Source organism: Dicentrarchus labrax, unplaced genomic scaffold (assembly GCF_905237075.1).
Source record: "Dicentrarchus labrax unplaced genomic scaffold, dlabrax2021, whole genome shotgun sequence".
NCBI lineage: Eukaryota > Metazoa > Chordata > Actinopteri > Moronidae > Dicentrarchus > Dicentrarchus labrax.
This window is the reverse complement of record NW_026136704.1, coordinates 10,095,903-10,114,099: the sequence shown is the minus strand read 5'-3', so window position 1 is coordinate 10,114,099 and position 18,197 is coordinate 10,095,903. Positions and strand designations below refer to the sequence as shown.

The 18,197-nt window shown below is 39.5% G+C and overlaps 2 protein-coding genes across 5 annotated transcripts; both read right to left on the bottom strand.

Annotated features, from left to right (window-relative positions):
- Positions 1-1,696: 1,696 nt before the first annotated feature.
- Positions 1,697-6,069, bottom strand: LOC127362461 (T-cell surface glycoprotein CD3 delta chain). 3 transcript variants are annotated; one of them, XM_051398177.1, is made up of 8 exons: positions 5,911-6,025; positions 5,515-5,594; positions 5,335-5,361; positions 4,994-5,182; positions 4,700-4,843; positions 2,276-2,349; positions 2,114-2,170; positions 1,697-2,042 (listed from the first exon to the last, which is right to left on the bottom strand). In XM_051398177.1, the coding sequence occupies exons 2-7, from the start codon at positions 5,567-5,569 to the stop codon at positions 2,117-2,119; spliced, it is 543 nt and encodes a 180-aa protein (XP_051254137.1). In that variant the 5' UTR covers positions 5,570-5,594; positions 5,911-6,025; the 3' UTR covers positions 1,697-2,042; positions 2,114-2,116. The 3 variants fall into 3 exon arrangements, with proteins under 3 accessions (XP_051254137.1, XP_051254138.1, XP_051254136.1); XM_051398178.1 differs by having other exon boundaries at positions 1,697-2,170; positions 5,515-5,591; positions 5,911-6,069; XM_051398176.1 differs by having other exon boundaries at positions 1,697-2,170; positions 5,911-6,024.
- A 1,432-nt stretch (positions 6,070-7,501) lies between these two features.
- LOC127362460 (transmembrane protein 25) lies at positions 7,502-15,911 on the bottom strand. 2 transcript variants are annotated; one of them, XM_051398175.1, is made up of 9 exons: positions 15,478-15,911; positions 13,444-13,561; positions 12,259-12,603; positions 11,881-12,171; positions 11,577-11,708; positions 11,427-11,460; positions 10,361-10,470; positions 8,352-8,441; positions 7,502-8,217 (listed from the first exon to the last, which is right to left on the bottom strand). In XM_051398175.1, the coding sequence occupies exons 2-9, from the start codon at positions 13,520-13,522 to the stop codon at positions 8,144-8,146; spliced, it is 1,155 nt and encodes a 384-aa protein (XP_051254135.1). In that variant the 5' UTR covers positions 13,523-13,561; positions 15,478-15,911; the 3' UTR covers positions 7,502-8,143. The 2 variants fall into 2 exon arrangements, with proteins under 2 accessions (XP_051254135.1, XP_051254133.1); XM_051398173.1 differs by having other exon boundaries at positions 13,444-13,564; positions 15,478-15,910.
- Between the last annotated feature and the right edge of the window lie 2,286 nt (positions 15,912-18,197).

Genomic DNA, 18,197 nt, shown 5'->3' with positions numbered 1-18,197 from the left:
CCTTGGGTAGAAAACTATAATTTGTAGCTTTGTAACAGCAGCATCAAGTAGAAGGCAAAAGACTCCGAGCAGTGATCAAAGAGTTTAATATATCAGATGATCTGACATGGGGAGGCTTCCTCTACGTCTAAAATCAACAAGTTCCTCTCCTCCTCCTCTTCTTTGTTACTATTTTAACCTTTCCATCTTCTTTATCTTTCTCTGTCCTCTCCTCTTTATCCTTGTTGTGTAATTCTTTCTATCACTGCTCTCTCTATGTCTCTGTATTCCTATCTATCTGTATCTTTGGTGCAACAAACTTAAATACCATAGACCCTCATACATGGTCGTGAAATACAGCAGCAATGGAGTATTCAGATCCTTGATTTAAGTAAGAGCAGTAATACAATAATGTAATACTCTATAACATGTTAATCTCCTGCATTCAAACTCAAGCCTGAATAAAAGCACAGTTATCATAAAAATGTACTTAATAATCCTTTAGATCTTTGTGGTGGTGGATTTGGTGACACCTGTGGTTACTGGTGGTAAGAGCAAGCGGGGTTTAATACAACAGGTAACATGATGCAGCTCTGATACAGCTATAGGGGATTGAGCGGTTAACAGTGAGACCGATATCAATTAGATAAAATTACAGTATTATACATTAATAAGAGTAGAAGAAGAAGATATGTACTTTACTAATCCCCTATTGAGGGAAACTTCTGTCTAGAGAGGCAATTACATATATTTACTATACACTTGTGGACATGCAACAGGGAGAGAGATGGTGGAGTGATGGGCTGCCACGTTAGCAGCGCCCCATGAGCAGTTTCTTGGGGTTAGGTTGCCTTGCTTAAGGGCAAGGTGAAACTGGCACCTCTCCAGCTACCAGTCCACACTCCATATTGTGGTCTGTGGGACTTGAACCAGCGACAGTCCGGTTCCCTAGCTACTGTTACTGCCGCCAGCCAGTAACACTGACTTACATGCATGCCAGAATACCGTGCAGGCATGGCACACTCCACTACTGAAAATGAAAACTACTGTCTAGAGGTGCAATTACAGGATGCAAATACATTGAATGGCTATTATTGAAAAAGTAGCATTCATGAATGCAATCAAAGACTCGTTTTGATTTCATGAAAATCTTGAAGATTATAACTTCAAAAGTATCCAAAGTAAAAGTGTTCATTATGCAGAAAAATGGCCCCTGTGACTAATATAATGAGATGATTAGTTGGTTGGAAAGGAAGAAAAAAGCTCTGCAACAAAAAATATCGGCACTGTATTTTTTTTAGATCTTTTTTTATGTGTGAAATTTTTGATAACTCGACCTTTTTAATCCTCAAACAATTACTAGTGAAAACCACCTGATTGGCTTAAGGGGGGAATGTCACTTTTGTGGAGCTGTGCACCACTCACTAGAAAACATGACATGAAGGGCCCTGTTGTAGTAGGAGCTGTTGGTTTGATCTCAAACAGTGCATTTTATTCTGTAAGTTTATCATTATATATATTTTCAAAATAATTTTGATCTGAAAAGTAACCAGCAACCATAGTTGTAAATGTCAGGGATTAAAAAGCATAATATTTACCTCTGAAATTCAAGTAGGGTAATTATAAAGTACAAGTATCTCATAAAAGTACGGCACTAAATGTACTTAGTTACTTTTCACAATGGCAATAGCTGCCAACATGACAGGACAGCACACTCTTTATTTCACACAGTTTTTTTATTTTGCATCATAATGATGTCAGTTTTGTTTGTCAAAATCAACACTTAGCCCTACTTACAAATACTGACAGAAAGAATAACATTAATAGAATAAAATGCTAACAAATTAGAACAATTGCTGATAAGCACTGAACTAGAGACATAGAGCATCAAGCTAAGTTGCTCATTATGTCAGAGGTCTATGAAGAGCAATATTTTACAGGCAAGGTGAAAATAAATGAAAAGAGATCCTAAGCTAAAACATCTGTATCATGTAGCATACAGAGAAACATACACTGAGTGACTCCCATCACAGATAACTTCTCCCTTCTGCAGACATTTGAGTTGCAAGGCCACGTGGAGAGTATGTCTTCAGTCTGGGGGGGGGTTAGGATCCAAGGGTAGTGAGCCACCGCCCCTCTAGTTTCTGTTGTGTAGTTCATCATACAAGTCTTTCTGACCTCTGGCCAGAGGCTGAGGGAGGGATGGTGGGTAAAGGGACAAAGAGAAAAAGAGTCATTTATCATTTCATTTTAGCAATCACATATGCTGGTTGAAGGCCCTCACATTTGAACTTACCTGATAATGTTCATCGTTGGGTCCGCTGGGTCTGTTGCTGCGTTTGTTTTGAACGAGAGGCTGTCTATCAGAGCCTGAGGAAAGATATATTGATAATATTAATATATATATAGCAACAAGCAGAGCTAAGTGTCAAACAGAGGCTAGTAGTCTGATTATTACTATTTTAATTATTTATTCATTATTATTATTTATTTTTTTAATTACATTTTGTTATTGATTATTAATACTGAGTTCTGTTATTAGGAGTATTTGTAATTGTGTTATTTAACGCTGAAGCAGCTAGTACATTTTACTACTAATGTCTATTTTTATTTAAGTTATTAAATTGTGAATGTATGATTTATTTCTTGGTTTTTTTGGTACATATGATATTGCTACTTTTACTGAAGGATCTGAGATAAACTATACTATTTGTATCCAGAGATAGTGGACTAGATAGTGGACTAGTGGTCCAGTTTGTAACATTTAGAGGATCTAGTGGCATAAGATGAATATAATATTCAATTGTTATTAGTCTATAATCACCTGAAAATAGGACTTGTGATTTTGTTACCTTACAATGAGACATTTTCATCTACAGACAGCTCGCCTTTCACAGAGTCTGAAATGTTGAACCGCCATGTTTCTATAGTAGCCTAGAACGGACAAACCAGATAGGGCCTATTGCATTTTTTGTTAGTTTTGTGGCCACCATAGTTTCTCCTACACACTTTACAGCTGGTTCTCATTCACAGGTCATCAAATAGGCTACAGATGCGAGCAGTGTTCAGTTAGTTGCAATCTAAAACTTCACCCAGCCACTAGTTAATACTAATACTAAAAACATTTTTTGGTCAACTTTTTTGTTAAGTGTTTAGAATATAATACTGAAAAAACAGGAAGACCTTCAACACATTTAAAACACTTAAAGAAATAGTTTGACTTTTCTTTCTCGCTGAGAGCCAAATGAAAAGATCAGTAGCTTCTGTTAGCTGTAGCATAAAGACTGGACAGAGAGGGAATCGGCTAGCCTGGCGCTAGCTGTGTGTGTATCATTGCAGATTTTGTAAAGACAACTAGTGGAGGCTCATTAAGCTGGTTCGGCTGTGTCTGTTGCTGTGGTTATGGCTGTAGCTGTGCCTGTGGTTTGGCTGTTATCGGTGATACATTGGTTCTGTGTAACGCTACCTATTTCCCTTAGCAGGCGATATGTGAGCAGTGAGCATGAGTGAGTATAGTCATGGTTGTGCTGGCTGAGGGTTGCGGTGAAGCTGTTCTGAAACTCCTCTGGTATATATATATATATATATATATATATATATTGGCAGCACATCTGTCATATCTGATAGAAGCACAGGGTTCAAATCCTGTGTCTGGTGTTACGATGCCTTTTCGGCTAATGTTAGCACATCCGCTGCTGTAAAGACTAGCCAGAGTGCAGCCATAGACAGCTGACCGGCTCCTCGATGTTTACACTCTGGCACTGTCAACAAACACTGATTATTGAAAGCTTAACAACTGTAGTATTTATGTACAGTATGTACTACTGAAGTGGTGCCTTTAATTAAAATGAAGTTTCATTAAAGGATAGGTTCACCGTTTTTCAAGTCTGTCTTAAAACAACAGGCAGGTGCTCATCTGAATGTTGAAACAGGTTGCTGTTATCATTCCTCCGGCTCATATTGGATATTAAAAGAGCCTTTCATACTGAGATTTCAACGTAAGCTAAGTCAGTGGTTTTCAAACTGGGGTCCTAGGACCAACATGGGTCGTTGTGTGGGTTGTAGAGGATCCCGAGCCAAAGGAGGAATAGAATATTTCAACTTTTATCACATTTCAAATGTCGGAACAATAAGATAAAAGCTATGGTTGGCTGTTTTGATTTCATTGTGATTCTAGCTTGATCATTGATGATCATTGATTGACTATGAAGACTTTATAATCTTGAAACCAAAAAATAAAACAATTAACTGCGAACCGCTGGGCTAAGTGATGTACATTTCAATCCACAATCCTCTTCTGAGCAATGTGTTTAAGAGTTTATTATCTGTAGCCGATGTGAGGCTTCAGATGCCTGACTTCAAAATTAAGTGGATATCTTTTAAATATGGTGTGTGTCCCTCTTTGTGTTACCATCCTTACACTGCAGGGGAAGGGCAAGGGGAATTATGTACTAAAAACATTGTAACTTTGGATGATACTGACTTCATTTGACAAACTCATTGCGGATTTCATGCATGAACAGGAGGAATGACTGCAGCGACCAAAACCAGTTTCAGTGTTCATATCGGCACCTGACTATTGAAGTCTTGACAAAACCTGTGAACCTATCCTTTAATTCAGTGTACAGTAATGTGTCCATGTTTATCTTGGAAATTATCTAAGAAAAACAATCATGTATTCATTGACAGACAGACAGACAGACAGACAGACAGACTTTACTTTTCTTGTGAGTGGTGTTTGGAGTGATCCGAGTCGGAGAGGCAATGAGATAGACAGCCACTCCTATCAAAATGGTAGCGACCACGTTTCCTACAACTATCCCGGTGATTGATTCCTCGTCGAGCTCTATGCAGTTGTCACAGCCTGGACACATGCACACACACACACACACACACACACAGACACACACGCACACACACGTCTTTAGAATCAGACATTTTTGACATAATCATTGCTGTCAAGAAATACTGTACACATGTAAAACCCATAAAAAAACCTTGCTGTAGAACTTACTCCGAAATTTCACATAGATTTTTGCTAAGTCAGTGTCCTCCCCTTTGGTGACACATCTGTACTCTCCTGTGTTGCCATCTCTGTATTTCAATTCCTGAATAGCTTCATTATTTGAGTTTAAAATTGTATTGCCATCACCACAATGAAGCTCAATCCCATCAGAGACAGTTTTCACTGTTATCTTTGGGTCTGTGTAGGAAAAATACAAAATTTAAATTTAGGACAATAAACCTGCAACATGTTCTGATTACTGATCTGCTTCTAGCAGATTACCTGCAGGCATAACATTTCATAAAGACATATTTAAACATGATTTAAGCCCCATTTAAAGGTTTCCTTACCTCTAGCCGTATCTCCTTGGCCAAGTGCTGTGGGAGAAATTTAGAAAATAACATGAGAACATTTACTGGGATACACTTAGCTACTATTGAACATAAAGGTCCCAAGTTTCTTAAAACCCAACTGATGTAAGCCATTTCAATTTCATGTTGTTAAAAACAAAAATCACAACAGAGGCCTACCAGTCTGTGTCAAGAGCAGCAGCAAACAGGCAGGTAAAATTGTCTGGCTCTTCATTGTGTGTTTATTACACTGAGTTCTGCTGGTGACAGAAGAAGATCTTTCACTGTATGTCAGAGTGAGCATAGTGACAGAAAACAGGAAGGGCGCCATTTTCTGCGTCCTGTCAACCATTTTATTCAGCTTATTGTAACAGATAACTAATGTTGAAGAGTGTTTTCTTTTTAAAAGAAAGTAATTTTAACTACTCTGTAATACAAACTCTGGCTTTAGCTTACATTTATTTTATATTTTAAAAAAACAAACATATAGTTTGGTCTCCATCAAAACATTACACAACAAGAGATAAATTGAAAATACAATATGATATCAAACAAATTTTAAATAAAAGTACTGACCTCAAAATAAAGAGCTGCCGTGTCCCTGCTGTCAAAGCATCCAATCCCCGTCTGTTGAAGAGTCTCGGTCTGTGTGTGTGTGTGTGTGTGTGTGTGTGAGAAGGAAGTGAGTGTGATTGGTTTATTTTCCGTCTCAGCAGACTTTGTTGATTTCTACATCTGGAGGACTCTGTGTTTCTGTGACTTCCAGCAAATGACGACATATGTCATAAAATGGTGGAATAACATTAAGTGCATTTACTTGAGTTTACTTGAGTATTTCTATCTCATGCAGTTTTATTTTTCTACTAACTCCACTAGTATTTTGGGGGAAATGTTGTAGCCTACTTTTATCAACACTACATTTATTTGACAGCTAAAGTTAGTAGTTACCCAACAAATTAAAATCTAACATACAAAATAATGCATGATATCATATAATCATTGATAAGCACTGTTAAACTCCAACAGTATATAAAAATAATTAAAATGTTATATAGCTCCATGCTACTTACACATTATGGCACCAGCATTAATAATCTCATAGTCTCATATAATATAATATATAATAGGACAGAGGCAATGTTTCTACATTGGGTACTTTAACTGCTTTATGCTTAGTGTATTTTACTAAGAATACAGTATGCTACTTTTAGTAAAGTAAAGGATCTGAATACTTTCTCCACTACTTGTTAGGATAAACTGTCAGTGGATTTAAATTGAACTGATTATGTAATATTAAATACATCTGAAGCACTCTCTGTTCCACCACTGACCAGGCCTTTATTGTTAAACATCAGGGATTTCAAATGTATCACAATTGTCAAACCTTAACTTATTTCACTGTAGATTTTACCCTCATGCCATTATTGATTTTTGTCAGCAGTTTCCACATTTTTCCAAAAGACATGAACAGCAATCTGCCAGAAGAACTCTTCACATTGACTCTGGAAATAAAGCCACTACCAGCCATACATATTAGCTGAAATGACTGCTGCTACTTACTAAATAGTTGCTCTGGGAGAATGTGTGGAGCAGCTCTATCTGATAAAACAAAGACAGGAACACAACCGTGTGTGTTCAGATTAATATTTCAATTCCCTAAATGTTTTCCCTGCAGTGTGTGACAGACTACATTCCCTGTTCTGCACAGAAGAAGCAACAGAAAGAGAGAGAGAGAGACAGAGCAAAGAGATGCTCCCACAACAAAACTCTGCTTCCTGTCTGAAGAAAAGCCACAGCAACCTGTGACCTAGAGCTAACACCTGGCACACACACATACATAAACACACACACACACACACACCACACACACACACACACACACACACACACACACACACACACACTCACAAAGTCAAACATAAAGACATGCATTATTTGTTTCTTGCACCTGTTATTGTAAAGAAAAGAAAAAGAGTATCACATTTCTTCTTCACCAAATGCAGCAATGCTCTCACCATCACACAACACACACTCTTGCCAAGTACCATGTCAAAAACATCCTTTACCCTCAGGACTAACAGAAAGTCCTCCATATTTTCCTGCTCATAAAGCACCTTAGAGCGCCCCCTGGTGAGTGTCAATAAAACCAGCACAGCAGATCCAGCAATTACTTCATATAATTTCAATATTATATCTTTATTAGACACCCTCTTTATACACATATACATATGCATACAAATATACAGTACATGACATGTTAACTGTCCATATTCAAATACTTACTCTATAATTATGTACCATCTTATTTTGGTATTATTGGTCAAAATGTCAAAGCTCACGTACAGTACAGTACATTATCTCGGACATTCTGGTGTTAGCATAGAACAATTAATGCATTCCAATAATGCAACGGGGAGGAAGACATCATGAGCATGTGGTTACAGGAGGAAATCATGTCAAGACATACAGAACATGAGCTTTTTTGATGTAGGGTTCATACTTTGCATTGAGATCAGCAGTGTATAGACCAGAGCGCTAGATTCACCAAGACGAAAACATCGACAGTTTGGTTTGTGAACAAGAAATTCCAGTTCACAGATGAAATACAGAGTGTGTTGGTACTGTATGTGGCCCAGGAACAGAAAAGGTCTGATTCCTGGTCATCCTGGACCGGCCTGAAGGTGACGGATGATTGGCTGAATGACCGACTGGCAGTTGTTCTGGGTTTCCTTTTGGAAAGCTGCACTGTTGGAAGTAGTTTTGCATGCATGTACAGTAAGTGTGTGTTTTTGTGTAGCTTTGAGGTCAGTCAGAGCCAGATCTCCTCACTGCTTGTGCTGTTCACCTTATAGATGTAGCCCACCATCGGATATCTGGCAAAACCTGGAAATCATCAGGGGAGAGCATTCAGAAAGAGCACAGCGCGAAAAAACTAAATACTCACTGCTGTTCCTCCGCGCTCAATCTGAAGTATAAATAATGAAAAATGCAACAGTATCAGAGTGTGTGTCCCTGACCTCTGGCGGCGTAGGCTAAAGACAGATCTTCCTCCTCCTCTTCCTCTTTCTTCTTCTCTCCCACACTGTTCTGCTGGGCGGCCTCTCGGGCTACGGGAAGCGATGCACGAGGGATGGAAGACACCGCAGAATGCAAAAGAGATGTAAGGATGAGTTTGAAGGGATAGTTTTTGGACAATATACTTATTCTTATTGCTGCAAATTAGATGAGAAGACTGATACCACCTTCATGTCTTTACTGTATGAAGCTAGAGAAATGGTTAGCTTAGCTTAGCATAAAGACCGGGGACAGGGAGGAACAGTTAGCCCATTTAACTCATAAATATGAGAGTAGTATCAATCCTTTTTTATGTAACTCTCTGCAAGAAAGCAAATAAGCATACTTTCCAAATGTCAAGCTACTTGCTTTGAAGCTAAAGCTAAGAGAGGGTTAGCTTAGCTGCATATAAAGACTGGAAACAACTAGCCTGGCTTTGTCAAAGGATAACAGAAACAAACAAAAGTCCACCACCAGCACCTCTAAAGCTCAACAATTGACACGCTATAAATAGTTTTTTTCATCTGCAGTTACTACTATCTCTGGGCCGTGAGCAGCAACTTCTAGTCTTTTGTGCTAAGCTAAGCTAATCGACTGTTGGCCGTACATTAACACATGACATGTTACGTGACCGTGGTATCAATCATCTTATCTGAGTGTGAATACATTTGTACTTGCTGTACAAATCTTCTAAATGCAGGATTTCAGGTGAAGAATTCTCTAGTAAAGGTTATAAACTGCACAGATGGATTAACCCAGTAGGTTTGGGGAGTAACGGATTAACAACATGAAACTGGGTTACATAATCAGGATACAAAAAATAGGTAACTAATCCATTACAGTTACATAAAAAAGACGTAATCAGTTAAATTTAGTAAAAATGGGGATTATTTAGCAAGTTTACAATTTTAAAATACATCAGTTTTTCTTTAAAAATACACTGCACTGCATGATGCTAAAAATCTTTCCATTTTTTCCGTCACCATTTTCTTTTCAAAGGTTACATTGCTCTGCTGTCTTATAGGATACATTTGCATCAACACGACTTATTGACATTTAATCTCTCTTGTCTTTGGGAAATCCAAAAGTAAGGGAAAGTAATCCAATTACGTTTAATATTGTGATACCTGGATTAGGTAATGACTACATTTTTTAACGGTAATTAGTGACTGTGGCCTCCCAACCCTGCCCACTAGGGAGGCAGGGGGCAAAGGAAATACCACAAACAAACAACAACAATGAATTGTTTGATTGAGAGTCTTGGTTTGGGAATTATCAAGAACATTTTACACTAAATCAGAAGTTTGTTGGACACCTTTGACTTGTCATTCACTTCAGATTTCAGCATGCAAGGTGCCTTTTTGTAAGAGGCTCCATTTTGCCAACCTTTAGCACTGAGCTTTGTGAAATCAACATATATTTGTATTGAGTGGTGTTTAATTACTGACTTGAGTTTAAATTGAGTTAACCTCCAGACTTTTGATATTTTGACCCATTAAAATCAACTCAGCAAATCAGAATTCATGCAAGTAAGTTTATAAGTTGTCAATATCTTATACAGTTCATATATAATTCATATGCAGATACTAAAATGTATCTTACTGTACAAGGCCAGGGGTTCCAAAACTTTTTCATGTCAAGGATCCTGACAATAGATGCGCATTAGACCATGGATCTTTTTAGGTTTCAAGATTTAATTTTAATAGTCAGTCAGTATAAAACTGGGATCACTATAATTTACAATCAATTAACAGCCAACCCTTTTTCTTCCCATGTTGTTCCAACTTCCAAAAAAAAAAAGTTCAAATACTGTGTTCCTCCTTTTGCTAGGGACCCCCTCCAACCCACTCAGTGACCCCTGTTTGTTGCTTGGAGTCCAGTTTGAAAACCACTGTACTAGCCCAATGTCTGCAGTACAGCTCCACCCATCTGTGTATGAGGTGAGGGTGTTTTGTCTTCTTAAACCTCATACCTTTTCTCAAAGTGCTGAGGTCATGAAGCTGCATGTTGGAAGGCAGAGACATGTTCTCCCTGGGGATGTGGGTCTTATCAGCTTTCTCCGTCTTCAGATTGGCAGACTCACTGTGCAGGAAATATGGAGAGACATCCAACTTGGATTATTTGTCTGCAGGATGGACATAAAGTATTCATAAGAGCAGACAAAATGCTTTCATCAGTGTTTTCCTTCCAACTTAATGATGCTGAGGTTGGAAGTTACGAGAGAAGATGTGGGATAGGTGTGTGATACAGTGCCACTGTGCTGTCAGTGAAAGGAAGCTGGTTGTATGAATTATAAAAGGAGATTGTGGATGTCCAACTATCATCTGGTTTTACTGTCAACATCAAGTTATCATTCCCTACAGTGACAGGTAGATGTGTAATGTGTTTTAATGCTAAGCCCATGCCAGAATACCTGTGTCCAGTGTGTGTGAGGAGCTATATCTATATATATTTTGGGAGAATTTGCTTTCTTGCTGAATGTTAATGTGGAGCTTCTGCCGGCAGCTTATTAGCTTAAGACAGAAAACGAGGACATAGCGGACTCTAAAACGGTAAAAAAAATCTACCTACCAGCACCTCTAAAGCTCACTTCTGAACACTTTATATCTCAAAAACTGCAAAGTGTAAAAAAGGAAAATTGTGTTTTTACAGGTCGTTTGCACCCGATTATTTCTTGGTTAGGCACAGTCACTTCCTGAGTCTCCTGGCTGGAAGTCTCACATTGCCATGACTCCTGGAGGTTGCTGGTAGATGGATTTTGTCACCTTTGAACAGAACCAGGCTAGTTGCTTCCCCCTGTTTTTAGTGTGCATGCTAAGCTAAACCAACCAGCCACTGGCTGTACAGACATCTCACATAACTTGTAGCAAGAAAATAAAATAAATACATTTCTCAAGATGTCAATTTATTCCTTTAAATGCGTCTCTAAGGACAGTTTAGCTGGAGTTGTTGTAACATATTTGATACATTTATCCATGAAAGTTTTCACTTGCTCTCCATTCTGATTATATTAACAAAAGTCTCATAACTTTATTTACCTTTTCTTGGTCATCAGAATCTCCACCGGCTCATCTGTAATATAACCCGAGGGGATGAGTTAACCTGCTGAATGAGTGTTATAAACTACAATGCCTGCTGCACTCAATATTTTACCAGCTGACTTTCACACAAACACACTCTAGTCTCACCAAAGGACTTGCTCTTGTTTTTTTGCATGAGGCAGAGAACTATCAGACTGAGGATGAGGAGGGCCATGAAGGCCATGGCTCCCCCAGTCACAATTCCCATCATGGGCACCTCCACCCGAGACTGCAAGAACTCTGGGGAGAGAATAGATAGAGTTAAAGGAATTATTTGACATTATACGATTTATTACCAAGAATCTGAATATTGATACCACTCTCATGTTGGTGTAAATATGAAGCTCCAGCCAGGACATGGTTATAGCATGTATATAGCATAAGAGAGACCTTGCCTTATATCATAACTGACCTGTCAGTGTGAGGTTGCTCTGTACCGTTCCCACACTGTTGCTGGCGTTCAGCGAGACATTCCCTGATAGGCTACCGAGCATGACCCTCAGCGTGTGATTGGTCAGCCAGGGGTAGCTTCGCGAGTCCAGGATGAGGAAGTCAGTGGTGTTAGCCACCAGCTGGCCAGACTGGTCCACGAAAGTGATAGTGGCAGGTGGGTTCGACCGTACCAAGGCGAAGAGGACCAGGGAGAGGCCGGGCTCTGAGGTTTCACTGTAGTGGGCGTTCACCCTGAGGATCTCTGGCTGAACTGGGAGGCAGAGGAGACTCAGCAGTTTATGCACTGTATTAGCAGACAATAGCTGGCTCCACTCGCAATCCTGAAATATATACTCACACTGGACGTTGAGCGTGATGCTGGCATTGTAGCTCTCTCCTGTCCTGGGGTTTGATGCGACACACACCAGTTCTCTGTCCCACTTCCTGGCCCGCAGAGAGAAGGAGCTGTTGTGATGGGTCACCGGTCTCATGACCTTAGAATCTTCCTGTGGCGTCATCACCAGGCGACCGCGGTTGGGCGATGGCTCTCTCTGTGGCTCCCCGTTCAGGTACCATGTTAGCAAGGGAGGGGCGCGGGGATCCCAGCCATCTGATTGGCAGTTGAACCGGTGTGTCGTGTTCTCATGCAGTGTCAGAGCTGCCCGATGCCGTCCGTCAATTTTGGGGGCCGGCTCAATTGCACCTGTGAGTGCAGGGTTGATGAAATGAAAACACTTTTATCAAACCTGGCTGAAAAGGTAGAAAAAAACTTATTTCTACATATGTATGACGTTATGTAAAATATAACAAGTGAAAAGGAACAGCCAGCAGCCGCTTAGCTTAGCTTAGCTTAGCTTAGCTTAGCTTAGCCCAGAGACTGCAGGGGGAAACAGCTAACATGGCTCACTCTGTCTAAATGAACAAAATCCTCACACTCAGCACTAATACTCACTAATTAACACATTTAATCTCATTTGTTGTGCCACTTGTGGTTTTTACACTTTGGTTGTACAAATTAACAACAAACAAGCTATAATTAGTTAATAAGTGAGTTTTAAAGGTAGGTCTATTTTGTTACCTTTAGGTAGAGCCAGACTAGCTGTTTGCTAAGCTAGGCTAACGATCTCCTGGCTGTAGCTTCATATTAACCAGTCAATCCATATTACTATCTGTCTCAGCGTGAAAGAACTCTTTAACATGGACCAAGTTGCTGGTGTATCAGACCATTTTTAGTTTAGTCTTTAACAGGGATTTTTGGTGTTTATCTTCTACAGATAGTAAATCTATAAACCTGCTTGCATCCAAAATTATATCATTTAGAAGTGTCACAAACTACTTTTAAATTAAATGAACCAGAACAGCAACATTAACAATCAACATTTAGTTTGTTATTCTCCAAAAGGCAAACTTTAACTTGAAATGTTCAAGATTTAGGACCAACCTATCATTCAGATAGGTGCAGTCCAATAACCTAGAGGACAACTTTGGTTGAATTCCAAGTAAGCAGAAGGAACCAGTCATATTAAGTTACAGTGTCCCTTACCTGTCCAGGATAAGGCCAGTGTGTGAAGGAACACGACAGCAGAGCCCGAGGCCCACCTTCTCAGACACACATGCTCCATAGTGGCCCAACGGAGCACCGCACACGCATACACATCTACCTGCTTGGAGAAGAAATTACATGTGAACAATTGTCCATAAGGCCTTTATACCAATTCATTATCCTAGCTGGGAATTGGAACCTTCTGATCACAAGACCACGGTTCTACTTCCTGAGCTGTGCTGTCCTCCTCATTCTCAGGATACCACTTAAACACTACCTATTCATTTACTTAATTACTAATCCGATACTCTAGACTGAACCAGAAAACCTTCCGATTACGAGCCAATGGCTCTATCTCCTGAGATAACCCTAACCCTAACCCTAACCCTAACCCTCCTCCTCACTCAAGTACTTAACCATCACCAAGCCATTTACTCAACTATCTTGCCATTTAGGCAAGTAATTTTTTCCATTACCAAGCCCCTTTCCGCATTATTTAACCCTTCACTCAATTACCAAGCCATTACCCAAGCTGGGATTTAGACCAAAAACCTTCCGTTTACAATACAGCACTAACTTCTGGGCTATACTTCTCCTCACTCAACTACTTAACCATTACAGAGGCATTTTACTCAATGCCAGTCAATGCTCAGTACTCATTTGTTATATTACATTTTACTCCATTACCACTTACTCAGCTACCCAGCCATTTACTCAACTGTCTAGTCATTTAATCCATTACCCAACAATTACCCTAGCTTGGGATTCAACCAGCAACCTTCAGATTGTAAATCAACTCCTTCTCCTTACTCAACTACTTCTCCATTACTAAGTCATTTACTCAATAACCTTCAAGTAATTTTACTACATTAATGAGTCACTTACTCCATTATTTAAACCCTTTACGAGTAACTTGCTTCATTACTCAGCATTTACTCAACCATATTGCCATTTACTCAATTACTTACGAGTCAATACATTTCCATTACTCTAGCTGGGAAATGAAACCTTACGGTTACGAGACAACAGCTCTACCTACGGAGCCTATGAGTCACTTTACTATGTTACCAAGCCACTTTCTCCATTCATTTGCCCTGTATTCAATTATCTAGCAGCAGAAATGATTACAGAAAAGTAAAAACAGGACACAGAATAAATGTTACTATGTGTGTTTGGGGAAATAAATAGGGGGAAATGCAAAGGGAAAATTATACAGAAATAAATACAGGAAAAAATAAATCACATTTTAAAAAGACTAAATTAATAAGTAAAATGGGAAAGTAGATAAATATGGGAATAATGCACAGGTAAATAAATACAGACACAGATTTAAACAGAAATATCAATTTACGTCACATTTATAAATGAATTAAGAAATATTTATTTTTGGGGCATTTAATGTCATATTTATTTACTTAATAGCTAATTTATTGATTTATTTTATTTATTTTGGCGGTTTCTGTCCTCCATAGGTTTGTATGGGTGAGCTTGAGATGCACAAAGCAGTTGTAGCTACTGAAATGAAACTTTCAAATGAAGTCTCAGCACAACAGAGTTTTAACAAACAGCGACGTGCCTTTCACTTTACAGTTATTCACTGCCTGGTCACTGCCTGCTTTGGTCTGCAGACTTACTCCATTGCAACAATACAAAACATTCACAGGCCCGCTTGGTGATTGTGCACAGGCACATACAGTAAGTGTGGGGAATGAGTCATGTCTAGTGCTTGCTTGCAATCTTGCAGTCACGTGATCTATGTGAGCACCTCGGACGAAAGCAGGAACTGAGCCATCCTGCACATATTAACACGACCAAGAACATTATTTTTAACACACACACATGATAGAAGGCGTTACAGCTTTATGCCTTCAGGTTGAGGAGGCTGGGATTGCACTGACAAGCGCTATGATATGCAGCAAGGGGGTACACATTACACTGTAGGTCTAACACATACGCATACTTCACTTGCATACACTGCATGCAGACATTTCAATGCAGATGTAGGCGCTTGAATACAGACACACACAGTATTACCTCAGCCCTTTCTGCAGACGCTGTTGTGATTCAGCCTGCTGGAGCTCCATGGCAGCAGAGGAGGAGAGGAGGGAGAGTGAAGGATGGTGATAACAGCAAGATGAGAGGTAGCCCTCCCTGACTCAGTTGCTTTCCCATCTGCGTACACTCATACACACTCTCACACACATACACACACACACACACACACACAAGGCTCTCTGCAGGGTACGGCAGCTCCAGTAGCAGCGTTCACTAGCTGGCATGGGCTGGCTGACGCAGGCAGTCACGCTGCTGCCACTCTGAGGACGGGAGAGAGGGATGGGAGGAGGGGATGAGGGGAGGGAGAGAGGAAAGGAGTGGGCGGCTGGGGAGAGAAAGAGGAGAGAATGGAGGCAGGGAAGGAAGGGGAAGGGAGCAGAGGATGAAGAAAGAGAAGAGGAGGGAGAGGAGAGTGGGTACAGAGTCGTGAGGGAAGGAAAAAAACGATGTGGGAGAGGAGAGGGAGAGAAGAAGAGAGGAGAGGAGAGGAGAATAGAAGGAGCTCTGTGCAAAACATCAATCTTTAATGATCTACTGGGTGATTGAACATGGAGTTGTGGTGGATATAGGAGAGTAAACCGTCAGTTTAAAGGGATAAACAGATCTCTTCCTGCCCTCCATCATTCCCGTCCATCATCAGGCATGTTAAAGTAACCCCTCATATGGAAAGGCAGAAACTCCACATGGCTCACGGTGTCTGAGCTCAATTATTTTGGACTGAAAAGCCTCTGCAGTGCAGCTGTACAGACCTGAGCAGCAGCGCGCAGAGCACTGCAGCCAAAAGGCAGACAAAAGAAAGTCCCAGAACAGGTATATTTCCTGTGCTAATGCCAAAATCCAAGCTTAAATTACTCTTCAGGAAATCCATTTCATTTTTATCCCATTTCCTCGTAATAAAAATCACTGGCTTTGTTTTGGCGCATTGAAGAAGAAGCCTGTTATACCTCTGAGGAAACTCTGTCCTGAAGTTCCTCTCTGCCTGGAAAACATGTTTTGGTGGGAAGGCCATCGAATATCCTTTTCCTAGAACTTCAATCATCTGTGGAACAAGGTCAACAGAAGGTTAGGACACGTCTATAGATGATGAAAGAAGCTGCACATTTAGGACACTTCCCACCAGTATTGTAACTTGGTGCTAGACACAGGTAACTCCTGAACGTACACACACTGAAGAACCAAGAGTCACAGCAAACACGTTAACAATCGTGTTTAAAGAACTGTATCACTCATCTACAACATGTCTTTATTCTGTATGTTATAAAACAACAGAGAGACTCGGAGATTTAGACCTACTTCCTGTCAGTTGTCCATCCGATAAAGCGCAGTGGACGGTAAGACAGATATCAGCTAATATTAGAGATTATTTCAGATATACCAGTATCAGTGTATATGTCAGACATTACACAGTTTGTCCTCCAGAGAGCACTGATGAGTTGGTTTGTACACTGTAAACTGTCTCGCTCTGTATGTAACTTTATCACTATTGCTAAAAATAAACCAATTCCAGCAATGCATATGGTTTATATGTGTGTATGTAAAAAAAATAACTAAAAACAATTAAAATGGACAATAAACTTAATTGTTTTTTGTTTTTTTTAACTCTGTCAATATCAATATCGTCCTCAAAAATTCAGTATTGGTCGGGCTACATTTTCGACATCATCCTCTCACACGAGCATACTTAAATTTTTGTCTTTGTTTTGAATGCCATGCATACAAGTCACAAGTAAGTCTCAAATATTTGCACTCCGATTTGCAATCCGAGTCAAGTCCCAAGTCCTAGACTTTGAGTTTTGAGTCCTAAACAAGTTACAATGCGCTCTTCACCAAAACGTACTGCCATTTCTACAACACAACGAGGATAATAAAATGATCTTTAGTGTCATTTTTTTTTTTTAATTGTAACTTTCATCTTCATGGTTCTCTCCTGCAACTTGATTGGATGCTGTGGGACTGGTTCAATGAGTAGGGTCTCTTTAAGAAAATGAACAGAAATTGGTTGATTTGTAGCAGACTTTGTAATTAACATATAATCTTTGGGCTGGGGACTGCATCAGGTATTTTCAAGTCAAAAGGCTCAAGTCTTAGTAAAGTCACGAGTCATTGGTCTTTTCTGATTTTGTTAAGTCTATTGTTATCAAAGCTGTGACTCAAGTCCAAGTCATGTACAGTAACTTGAGTCCACACCTTCGGTATTTTTTAAATTTTATTCATAATCATTGGTTTTTCCGGTCATGCTGGGGTGTTTTACATTTGTTAACTTTTTTCAAATTTTTTAATCCAGTTTCAGTTCATTTGTCACTGGTTATATTTTATAACTGTCAGTTTTTGGGAGATTCCTATTTGCTTTTTTTTTTTTCCCCAGGGTCACCTTCACAATCCTTTTCTGCCCCATTAATGTATTCATGTCTTTGTGTTTTGTTACCTGTGCTAAAACTGAAATCTAAACTGCTACTCCATTGTGTTGCTATTTTGCAAATCAATGTGCACCTGCGTCATCATTAGATTATGTTCGGCATATTTATTTTCAGTCTGACAACAAAAAAAAAAAAAAAAAAACACAACTTGCAGGGTGAAACATGCAAACACTTTATGGTCTTCCAGCGACACGGAGCCAGAATATTAATAAGTAACTTCTGAAACTGCACTGTAAGAACATATAATGCTGAATCCAGAAAAGCAGAGACACACAAGTCATA